The 12,320-nt window shown below is 49.1% G+C and overlaps 1 protein-coding gene across 1 annotated transcript in view; it reads right to left on the bottom strand.

Moving 5' to 3' along the window:
* LOC144817672 (uncharacterized) overlaps positions 1–12,320 on the bottom strand; it is a 207,389-nt gene that overhangs the window by 33,422 nt on the left and 161,647 nt on the right. The window contains exon 9 of the mRNA XM_078674402.1: positions 376–612. Within this exon, the coding sequence (XP_078530528.1) occupies positions 376–612 (237 nt within the window). The remainder of the gene's footprint in view (positions 1–375; positions 613–12,320) is intronic.

The following is a 12,320-nucleotide window of genomic DNA, read 5'->3' as shown; positions in this document are numbered from 1 at the left end:
TCCTCCTCCTCGCACTGTTTCTAATATCAGACGTCTCCTCCTCCTTGCACTGTTCTTAATATCAGACGTCTCCTCCTGCTCGCCTGCTCCATATATCAGACGTCTCTTCCTCCTAGCACTGCCCATATACCCCACATCTCCTCCTAATCTCACTGCTCCACATATCCGGCGTCACCTCCTCCTATGCTGCTCCATATACCAGAAGTCTCTTCCTCCTAGCACTGCTCCCAATAGTAGGCTTGTTTGTTAAAGTTCCAAACATACACAGAATTCCTTCCTTACAGTTCAGCACACTCATAACTGCGCCCTCTTTGAGTGAGACATTGCAAGCGTTGGTGCTCCACGTTTGTTAAAAGGTGGAAGATAAACACTCACCTGGTCCTAGCAGCTGGTCTGCTGTAAGCGTTGGCCAGCGATGCCCAGCAATGGTCATACAACACGTTGACCGCTAGCAGTGTGCTTCCAGTGCTGTCCTGCAGAGCGCGCACTATCAGAGGGTTCTGACTGCTGGTTGAACGCTGTGCTGCCTGCAGTATCGAAGCCTTTGGAGGGATGTACTGGGCTTCCACCAGGAGCTGGTCATTGTCCCCTTGGACGGTGGATGCTGGTAATCTGTATCGGGCATAGAAATATTCAGCTTATTTCAAGTTCTGGAGAGTTCATGAAGCTGTAGAGAAGGTAAGCAAGCACAGCTGTAAGGAAGAACAGCAGGGGTTCAGCACCAATGCAAGCACTGTCGTAAGGAAGAACAGCAGGGGTTCAGCACTAATGCAAGCACAGCTCTAAGGAAGAACAGCAGGGGTACAGCACCAATGCAAGCACAGCCGTAAGGAAGAACAGCAGGGGTTCAGCACCAATGCAAGCACTGTCGTAAGGAAGAACAGCAGGGGTACAGCACCAATGCAAGCACAGCTGTAAGGAAGAACAGCAGGGGTTCAGCACCAATGCAAGCACAGCTGTAATGAAGAACAGCCGGGGTTCAGCACAAATGCAAGCACAGCTGTAATGAAGAACAGCAGGGGTTCAGCACCAATGCAAGCACAGCTGCAAGGAAGAACAGAAGGGGTTTAGCACCAATGCAAGCACAGCTGTAAGGAAGAACAGCAGGGGTTCAGCGCCAATGCAAGCACAGCTGTAAGGAAGAACAGCAGGGGTACAGCAACAATGCAAGCACAGGCGTAAGGAAGAGCAGCAGGGGTTCAGCACCAATGCAAGCACAGCTGTAAGGAAGAACAGCAGGGGTTCAGCAACAATGCAAGCACAGGCGTAAGGAAGAGCAGCAGGGGTTCAGCACCAATGCAAGCACAGCTGTAAGGAAGAACAGCAGGGGTACAGCACCAATGCAAGCACAGGCGTAAGGAAGAGCAGCAGGGGCTCAGCACCAATGCAAGCACAGCTGTAAGGAAGAAAAGCAGGGGTTCAGCACCAATGCAATCACAGCCGTAAGGAAGAACAGCAGGGGTAAGCACCAATGCAAGCACAGCTGTAAGGAAGAACAGCAGGGGTTCAGCACCAATGCAAGCACAGCTCTAAGGAAGAACAGCAGGGGTACAGCACCAATGCAAGCACAGCTGTAAGGAAGAACAGCAGGGTTTCAGCACCAATGCAAGCACTGTCGTAAGGAAGAACAGCAGGGGTACAGCACCAATGCAAGCACAGCTGTAAGGAAGAACAGCAGGGGTTCAGCACCAATGAAAGCACAGCTGTAAGGAAGAACAGCAGGGTTTCAGCACCAATTCAAGCACTGTCGTAAGGAAGAACAGCAGGGGTACAGCACCAATGCAAGCACAGCTGTAAGGAAGAACAGCAGGGGTTCAGCACCAATGCAAGCACAGCTGTAATGAAGAACAGCCGGGGTTCAGCACAAATGCAAGCACAGCTGTAATGAAGAACAGCAGGGGTTCAGCACCAATGCAAGCACAGCTGCAAGGAAGAACAGAAGGGGTTTAGCGCCAATGCAAGCACAGCTGTAAGGAAGAACAGCAGGGGTACAGCAACAATGCAAGCACAGGCGTAAGGAAGAGCAGCAGGGGTTCAGCACCAATGCAAGCACAGCTGTAAGGAAGAACAGCAGGGGTTCAGCAACAATGCAAGCACAGGCGTAAGGAAGAGCAGCAGGGGTTCAGCACCAATGCAAGTACAGCTGTAAGGAAGAACAGCAGGGGTACAGCACCAATGCAAGCACAGGTGTAAGGAAGAGCAGCAGGGGCTCAGCACCAATGCAAGCACAGCTGTAAGGAAGAAAAGCAGGGGTTCAGCACCAATGCAATCACAGCCGTAAGGAAGAACAGCAGGGGTAAGCACCAATGCAAGCACAGCTGTAAGGAAGAACAGCAGGGGTTCAGCACCAATGCAAGCACAGCTCTAAGGAAGAACAGCAGGGGTACAGCACCAATGCAAGCACAGCTGTAAGGAAGAACAGCAGGGGTACAGCACCAATGCAAGCACAGGAGTAAGGAAGAGCAGCAGGGGCTCAGCACCAATGCAAGCACAGCTGTAAGGAATAAAAGCAGGGGTTCAGCACCAATGCAAGCACAGCCGTAAGGAAGAACAGCAGGGGTTAGCACCAATGCAAGCACAGCCGTAAGGAAGAAGAGCAGGGGTTCAGCACCAATGCAAGCACAGCCGTAAGGAAGAACAGCAGGGGTTAGCACCAATGCAAGCACAGGCTGTAAGGAAGAACAGCAGGGGCTCAGCACCAATGCAAGCACAGCTGTAAGGAAGAAAAGCAGTGGTTCAGCACCAATGCAAGCACAGCCGTAAGGAAGAACAGCAGGGGTTAGCACCGATGCAAGCACAGCTGTAAGGAAGAACAGCAGGGGTTCAGCACCAATGCAAGCACAGCTCTAAGGAAGAACAGCAGGGGTACAGCACCAATGCAAGCACAGCTGTAAGGAAGAACAGCAGGGGTACAGCACCAATGCAAGCACAGGCGTAAGGAAGAGCAGCAGGGGCTCAGCACCAATGCAAGCACAGCCGTAAGGAAGAACAGCAGGGGTTAGCACCAATGCAAGCACAGCCATAAGGAAGAACAGCAGGGGTTAGCACCAATTCAAGCACAGCCGGTAGGAAGAGCAGCAGGGGTTCAGCAACAATGCAAGCACAGCCGTAAGGAAGAACAGCAGGGGTTAGCACCAATGCAAGCACAGCCGTAAGGAAGAACAGCAGGGGCTCAGCACCAATGCAAGCACAGCTGTAAGGAAGAAAAGCAGGGGTTCAGCACCAATGCAAGCACAGCCGTAAGGAAGAACAGCAGGGGTTAGCACTGATGCAAGCACAGCTGTAAGGAAGAACAGCAGGGGTTCAGCACCAATGCAAGCACAGCTCTAAGGAAGAACAGCAGGGGTACAGCACAAATGCAAGCACAGCCGTAAGGAAGAACAGCAGGGGTTCAGCACCAATGCATGCACAGCCGTAAGGAAGAACAGCAGGGGTTAGCACCAATGCAAGCACAGCCGTAAGGAAGAACAGCAGGGGTACAGCACCAATGCAAGCACAGGCGTAAGGAAGAGCAGCAGGGGCTCAGCACCAATGCAAGCACAGCTGTAAGGAAGAAAAGCAGGGGTTCAGCACCAATGCAATCACAGCCGTGAGGAAGAACAGCAGGGGTAAGCACCAATGCAAGCACAGCTGTAAGGAAGAACAGCAGGGGTTCAGCACCAATGCAAGCACAGCTCTAAGGAAGAACAGCAGGGGTACAGCACCAATGCAAGCACAGCTGTAAGGAAGAACAGCAGGGGTACAGCACCAATGCAAGCACAGGCGTAAGGAAGAGCAGCAGGGGCTCAGCACCAATGCAAGCACAGCTGTAAGGAATAAAAGCAGGGGTTCAGCACCAATGCAAGCACAGCCGTAAGGAAGAACAGCAGGGGTTAGCACCAATGCAAGCACAGCCGTAAGGAAGAAGAGCAGGGGTTCAGCACCAATGCAAACACAGCCGTAAGGAAGAACAGCAGGGGTTAGCACCAATGCAAGCACAGCTGTAAGGAAGAAAAGCAGGGGTTCAGCACCAATGCAAGCACAGCCGTAAGGAAGAACAGCAGGGGTTAGCACCAATGCAAGCACAGCCGTAAGGAAGAACAGCAGGGGTTCAGCACCAATGCATGCACAGTCGTAAGGAAGAACAGCAGGGGTTAGCACCAATGCAAGCACAGCCGTAAGGAAGAACAGCAGGGGTACAGCACCAATGCAAGCACAGGCGTAAGGAAGAGCAGCAGGGGTACAGCACCAATGCAAGCACAGGCGTAAGGAAGAGCAGCAGGGGTTCAGCACCAATGCAAGCACAGCCGTAAGGAAGAAGAGCAGGGGTTCAGCACCAATGCAAGCACAGCCGTAAGGAGGAACAGCAGGGGTTAGCACCAATACAAGCACAGCCGTAAGGAAGAACAGCAGGGGCTCAGCACCAATGCAAGCACAGCTGTAAGGAAGAAAAGCAGGGGTTCAGCACCAATGCAAGCACAGCCGTAAGGAAGAACAGCAGGGGTTAGCACCGATGCAAGCACAGCTGTAAGGAAGAACAGCAGGGGTTCAGCACCAATGCAAGCACAGCTCTAAGGAAGAACAGCAGGGGTACAGCACCAATGCAAGCACAGCTGTAAGGAAGAACAGCAGGGGTACAGCACCAATGCAAGCACAGGCGTAAGGAAGAGCAGCAGGGGCTCAGCACCAATGCAAGCACAGCCGTAAGGAAGAACAGCAGGGATTAGCACCAATGCAAGCACAGCCGTAAGGAAGAACAGCAGGGGTTAGCACCAATTCAAGCACAGCCGGTAGGAAGAGCAGCAGGGGTTCAGCAACAATGCAAGCACAGCCGTAAGGAAGAACAGCAGGGGTTAGCACCAATGCAAGCACAGCCGTAAGGAAGAACAGCAGGGGCTCAGCACCAATGCAAGCACAGCTGTAAGGAAGAAAAGCAGGGGTTCAGCACCAATGCAAGCACAGCCGTAAGGAAGAACAGCAGGGGTTAGCACCGATGCAAGCACAGCTGTAAGGAAGAACAGCAGGGGTTCAGCACCAATGCAAGCACAGCTCTAAGGTAGAACAGCAGGGGTACAGCACCAATGCAAGCACAGCTGTAAGGAAGAACAGCAGGGGCTCAGCACCAACGCAAGCACAGCCGTAAGGAAGAACAGCAGGGGTTAGCACCAATGCAAGCACAGCCGTAAGGAAGAACAGCAGGGGTACAGCACCAATGCAAGCACAGGCGTAAGGAAGAGCAGCAGGGGCTCAGCACCAATGCAAGCACAGCTGTAAGGAAGAAAAGCAGGGGTTCAGCACCAATGCAATCACAGCCGTAAGGAAGAACAGCAGGGGTAAGCACCAATGCAAGCACAGCTGTAAGGAAGAACAGCAGGGGTTCAGCACCAATGCAAGCACAGCTCTAAGGAAGAACAGCAGGGGTACAGCACCAATGCAAGCACAGCTGTAAGGAAGAACAGCAGGGGTACAGCACCAATGCAAGCACAGGCGTAAGGAAGAGCAGCAGGGGCTCAGCACCAATGCAAGCACAGCTGTAAGGAATAAAAGCAGGGGTTCAGCACCAATGCAAGCACAGCCGTAAGGAAGAACAGCAGGGGTTAGCACCAATGCAAGCACAGCCGTAAGGAAGAAGAGCAGGGGTTCAGCACCAATGCAAGCACAGCCGTAAGGAAGAACAGCAGGGGTTAGCACCAATGCAAGCACAGCCGTAAGAAAGAAAAGCAGGGGTTCAGCACCAATGCAAGCACAGCCGTAAGGAAGAACAGCAGGGGTTAGCACCAATGCAAGCACAGCCGTAAGGAAGAACTGCAGGGGTTCAGCACCAATGCATGCACAGCCGTAAGGAAGAACAGCAGGGGTTAGCACCAATGCAAGCACAGCCGTAAGGAAGAACAGCAGGGGTACAGCACCAATGCAAGCACAGGCGTAAGGAAGAGCAGCAGGGGCTCAGCACCAATGCAAGCACAGCTGTAAGGAAGAAAAGCAGGGGTTCAGCACCAATGCAATCACAGCCGTAAGGAAGAACAGCAGGGGTATGCACCAATGCAAGCACAGCTGTAAGGAAGAACAGCAGGGGTTCAGCACCAATGCAAGCACAGCTCTAAGGAAGAACAGCAGGGGTACAGCACCAATGCAAGCACAGGCGTAAGGAAGAGCAGCAGGGGCTCAGCACCAATGCAAGCACAGCTGTAAGGAATAAAAGCAGGGGTTCAGCACCAATGCAAGCACAGCCGTAAGGAAGAACAGCAGGGGTTAGCACCAATGCAAGCACAGCCGTAAGGAAGAAGAGCAGGGGTTCAGCACCAATGCAAGCACAGCCGTAAGGAAGAACAGCAGGGGTTAGCACCAATGCAAGCACAGCCGTAAGGAAGAACAGCAGGGGTTCAGCACCAATGCATGCACAGCCGTAAGGAAGAACAGCAGGGGCTCAGCACCAATGCAAGCACAGCTGTAAGGAAGAACAGCAGGGGTTAGCACCAATGCAAGCACAGCCGTAAGGAAGAACAGCAGGGGTTCAGCACCAATGCAAGCACAGCCGTAAGGAAGAACAGCAGGGGTTCAGCACCAATGCAAGCAAGAAAAAAGGTTCCACTCCCCTCCAGTCGAGTAGTAAAGTACAGTCATATTAGGGATGCAGTGGGCCCCTCACAGCTGAAGGCCCTGGTGCCACTGCACCAGCTGCACTAGTGTTAGCCATGCCACTGCACAAGAGGCATCAGAAGAACAAAGCAGGTATTTACCTTTTGCAAGGTGTTGGTAGACTACTGATAGTGTTAAGATCTGGGGTGCCCTCTCCGGAGACGTAGAGGTTTGGAATCTCTAACTCCCCGGTGCAAGTATTAGTAATCCAGTTGGACTGTGACTCACACTCATCCCACTGATCAATACTATGCGGACGGTGTTTTCTGGTCAATTATCCCACTAGATTAGTTCAGGGACACAGTGGAACTCCAAGCCCTCTTTAATAAATGAATAACACACTCAAAATAGTACTATGAAACGAGGTGAACTTCAAAAAGTCCATTGCATTAAATATGAACATTACCCACTCAGAATGAGAAAATAAATGTAGTAATGTCTGAGAAGGACATCAAAAACAATATGAACATTTCTAACATGGTTAGCAACTTCCTAGCTTCTTACCACCCTATGGCTACTATTAAAATGTATGCTACATTTTAGGAGATGCAGAAAATATATATAGAGTATAAGGTGGTTCCCGCAGCATCCCTTCTCAGTAGGAAATAAGTGTTTAGATGTTCTCTATCACAGCCCCTGCCACAGAAGGACAGGCAGTGCAAGGCTGAAGGTTACTTCTCTGCAGCAATCCAGGAGCAGCGCCCGACTAAGGCTGACTGTCACAGCAAACCGGTGTGACCTCTGGATCAATATCACTGTCGCAAAGCCTCGATAATTAATGATTAATACCAAGGTTGTTATACTATCTGATTGCTGATTTTATCTCATAAAACAGTATTTTAGAGATGCCAAAGTCTCAACAGCACAAACCAAATATGGTGATAGAATTCACACCCTGAGGACACTAGACAGAGTAAGATACCTTCCCCCAACATAGTGCAGACTACTCTCTCTGATTCGACTAGCAAGATGAAGTGTGCACTCATCAACTGCAGATCCGCTACCACACATGCTCCTGACATTTACGACCTCATCCTCGCGAATGATCTAGACATTATTGTCCTTACCGAAACATGGCTAAATAGTTCCTCCTCTCCCACCCTAGACCTACAGGTCCCTCCCAGTCACAACGGAATCCGCCTTGATAGAAACGTGAAACACGGTGGCGGGCTAGCTTGCATCTATCGAAACACAATCTCAGTCAATCAAGCATACTCCATCTCTTTATCCTCCTGCGAATATCTCTGTTTCAACATCTCCGATGACAAGCGCCTCACCAGCAAACTACACATAATTTACCACCCCACGGGTGATAATCAGACGTTCATCGATGAGTTAATGGATGTCATTGATGAAGCAAAGCTTTGCATATTTTGCGGCTTGCCGAAATCAAGAACCTCGTTTATGTGTAACAAGGTAACCCGTGTATGTTTTACTAACATTTATATTTAGTTTGGAGAAAGACCGTGAAGCTTGCACATGTGTTTTACTAAAATAATTACTCGTGTCCCCTAAAATGGCCGCCGCTTGTATTTTAGTTACTGCGCATGCGTCAGCCACACTCACGTGCCCTGACGCGTCTGCAGAAGTGGAGGGAAAGTTATGCGCATGCGTAATTCATAGCTGTGCTTATCATGTGGTACTGCTCGTGCCACTGCTCTTGTGTCCGTCTCAATGTAGCTAACATTTAATTGCATAAGTTTATTTCTTGATGATGAGTTAAAAGTACCAACCCTGTGATGTGTTTTCCATAATGACATTATTATGTATTAATTTGTTTTCGCTTACTTTTCATGTACCGCGGGAAATGGGGGTCTGAATGAGAGGAGAGCCATATTGGAGGTCCCTTCTGCGCCTGTGCGACATTCGGCAGCACGAGGGACCTTGGCTGATGGAACATAGCCAGCTGGCAGTGATGGGCGAGATGCTCCTGAGAAAGTCACCTCTGCCCTGCGAGAACAGCGAATGTGGCTCCTTATATGATACATTGTAATGTTGCGCTACTGTTAGCTCATGGGAACCCCAAATCTGCTAGGCGGTACCCAAATATGTAAATGAAGGCTTCAAATCGTGTATTGTGATTGGTGTGTTACCCAAATCCTACCTTAGGACCAATCGAAATTGAGGGATTCTGACACTTTGCAACATTGGGGGGTGGTACACTGTCCCAAAACTGTATATCTACCCTGGGTTCACCTAGTGAACCGTCCGACTTGTCTGGTTTAGCTGACCTGTCACTGACCCAACGCACTCAATAGGTGACTGAAGATACAGAGCGCTGCGGAGCACTCTGTCCGAATTTGACCATAGACTAAGGTTCTACTGAACCTTAAAGTGCTGGCAAAGCACTTAGCTGGGAGTTCGCTGACTCAATCGGGGTCTTGATCGATAGCTGCAGAGCGGGTGGAGCGCAGGCGTTGCTTCCGAACTGTGGGTTCCGGTCCTGTCCTGAAGAGGGTCCTGTCCTGAGGGTTTGCTGTCCTGTCCTGAGGGTCCTGTCCTGATTCCTATTCCGAGGGTATCCTGTCCTGTCCTGGGTGTCCATTCTGCACCTGCTGTCCTTTGAGGGGTATCCTTCCTTGAGGGTTTCCTGTCCTTAACTGACCCGTGGCCAGGGTTTGGTTTCCACACCTTTTCTAGGTAAATATCACTCTGAACCTCTTGAAATTCTTGCACCTTCTGAATTTCTAACTTTTGCTTAAATAAAGTCAACATTGCATATGTTATATTTCCATGCCTTTCCGCAACTATTGAACAGTCATTTATAATTTTGCAAAGTTATTCCTATGTCTTCTCAATTGTTAGAAATTATATTTTGCATAGCAGTGTGTCATTTCCTGATATGGTCTAGAACTTCGTTGCCTAGGTTGTTCAAAGGCCCTTTCACCTTAAGTGAAGCGTGTTATTCATTATAAGTTCTTCTATAGTCACACACACTTAGTCTATCACTGTCTAGATAATACTGACTTATATAGTATCTTTTCTCGTTACATTTTATTAGTACCTTGATGATTACTCTGTCATTATTTCTTTCTGCCTATGTGATTTACGTTATCTTGGTTATTGATTGCCTTATTTTGCTGTATCTCATGCAAGAAAATATTGAACTTTAGATAAACATTTTAAAACTTCCAGTTGTCCGTGGTCATTTAAACAGTATTTGAATGTTATTGGTTGGGTTTGTATTTTGCTGCCTTTCCTTTACAGCTAGCTCCCTGATTCATTGTGGTCATTAGGCACCCGCATCGGTGGATGGTAAGTCGGGTGCACCGAAATTTGGTAGCAGGGAACACACACACACCAACTTGATAGAGCTCGTGAAGTCACCTGATCGATGTATATGGTGGTTTGAAAAGTATATGGGCCCTGAAGCCGGAAACGGCGAAAACTGTTGGTCGGGTGGCCTCGCGCGCTCTGTCAGTTTTCTGGTAGCTAGAGGATGGTTAGGGACTAGCTAAAGGTTAGGCAGGATTAGTTGGACTAGTTAAGTCGGAAGCTGCTATTATATTAATGCTGCTAAAAGAGCGGCTGTTCTGAGGGAACTGATCACTCTCTTGTGAATACGCTGCTGAAATTTATGAATTACTGTATTACCATTATTCTTGTTCTTATATTGTTATATGTACTAATCCATGCAATTGTCAATCGTCTAGTTTCTTGTTGTCCGAACTCCCCGGGGAATTGAAAGGGCAAGTGGTGAATAGAATCCATTGTCCTGAGGTCACAGGTTCGAGGAAAGTTAGGTGCAGGTTAGGATAACCGGGAAGCACTAACTAGGGTTTTCTGAATACATGTGTGAATAAATGACAGTAACGGGGTTCATTGGCAAAATTCCCATAGTGGCGTAACCTAGTAAGGGTCACATCGGAAGAGTAGCAGGTTCCTCGGAGCTAGCGTGAAAGCAGAGGGGTCCGCTGAGAAACCTTAAACTCGGAACATATCCCGGAAAGAAGTGGATGAGTTTAGGGGAATAACAGGTTCACCGATGCTAGAGTGAAGGGTAGGCGGAAGAGATCTGCCCGCAGCGCGTGAAAAGTAAATGGAAGTAGTTTACTTGCTGTAAAAGAATTCTTACTCTATCTAGACACTTGAGCACTGTGGCGAATGTGTATTCGTTGTAAAATAACCAAGCACTGAGCACTTTAAAAGAAAGAAAGTTTCCGTTACCTTGTGAAGGGAGGGAGTCAGTCGCGAAGCGCCTCTGACGTCACTCTGTGCCGCGCTGGGATTGGTAGAAGCAGCGGGCGGGTAGCGGAGCTGAAAATTGTAAAGGAGGGGTGAGCGCCAGAGCGTGGGAACTGTCTCACGAAGGGGCCGCGCACCCATTGGCGGAGCTTATTTTGTGTCGCGCACCCATTGGTTGCACGAATTTTCTGAAGAGTATTCTGATTGGAGGTAGTTTGTAAACAAAGTTAGCGCAGAAGTCGTATGTGGCACTCGCGGACTACAGAGACGCGACCTGATCCAAGGCATCTAGGGTTTGAAAGGGATCAGTGGAAGGCTAACAGATACGATATTATGTACGGAACCAAGAGAAAAATGTCCCTTGTAAGTAAGGTGAAAAATTATTTTAAAACGGACAAACCGATTAAATCTAGGGAAGGTGTTCTTGTCCCAGCACCCAATACTCCCGCCTCATTCATGATGTTTGACAGAGGGTACAATACCTGTGTGTGGCTGGAGAATTGGGTGAAGTACACAAAAGATGACGGAGTATTGGCTTTTCCGTTAGATGGTACTTTCAATGGTAGGATCTTATTTAATTTAAGAACCCGAATGAATGAACTGCATCCCAGACCGAGACTAACGCAGTATGAGGCATTAGAGGAATGGGAGATTGAGGCTTTTGAAAGAGAAAGACCCCGAATGGACAAGGGTTTGACCAAGTGGTACCCCAGGCAGAAACAGGAATCCAGGGATAAAAGGATGAAACAGTGGAGGCAGAGCATGATTGTTGAGGGTCTGTTTCCCATGATGCCGGCATGTCATAACATTGGAGCGGGTGAGAAAAGCACTGAAAAATGTAAGCATTGGGGGGCCCTGGGGGATTCAGATGATGAACTAATAGATGACATCTGTACCAGAAGTCCGCCACCTTACAATGAGGGAACCCGACCTTCCAGTGTAGGAGATGTTCCCCGACGCCACTTCCTAAAGGAAGAAGACAGGTCCCTGGGACTGGGAGGGGGTGGTCAAGTATTACCCTATCCTGAGAAACCCGAACTGGCGGAAACAAGGGATATATATCCCAAAGTGCCCGCAAGTCAGGAAGAAAAATATCCACGTACGAAAACTTTTTTCCCCAGACCCTTGTATGAAAGCGAAGAGAAACCCTCGAATTCAGGACTGCCTTTTGTTCAACCTCCATATAGGGAAGAGCGCAGGTCCTTTAATACTGGAACTTTATTCCCGAAACCAAATTATGGGGGAGGACCAAGTGAAACGCATCCTACTGCCCCGAGTTTTACTCCTCCATTGACCCCACAGATATTACATGACACAACTTTAAGAAGGGTACTAGTGGAAAAAGAGCAAGAGGCTCTAGCTAGACAAAGAACAGAGATAATTCAGAAAATTTCTCAGATAAATACCAGTCCTGAGGCATTGACTATTCCAGTAACTATTGGACCGGTGGTCCCGTTATACGGAAATGGTAAGGGAAATCCGATTACTCCAGTCATGACCCCAGTCATGGCAACCCC

Source organism: Lissotriton helveticus, chromosome 2_1 (assembly GCF_964261635.1).
Source record: "Lissotriton helveticus chromosome 2_1, aLisHel1.1, whole genome shotgun sequence".
Lineage (NCBI taxonomy): Eukaryota > Metazoa > Chordata > Amphibia > Caudata > Salamandridae > Lissotriton > Lissotriton helveticus.
The sequence above is the reverse complement of the archived record's forward strand: the minus strand, read 5'-3'. Positions and strand labels throughout refer to the sequence as shown.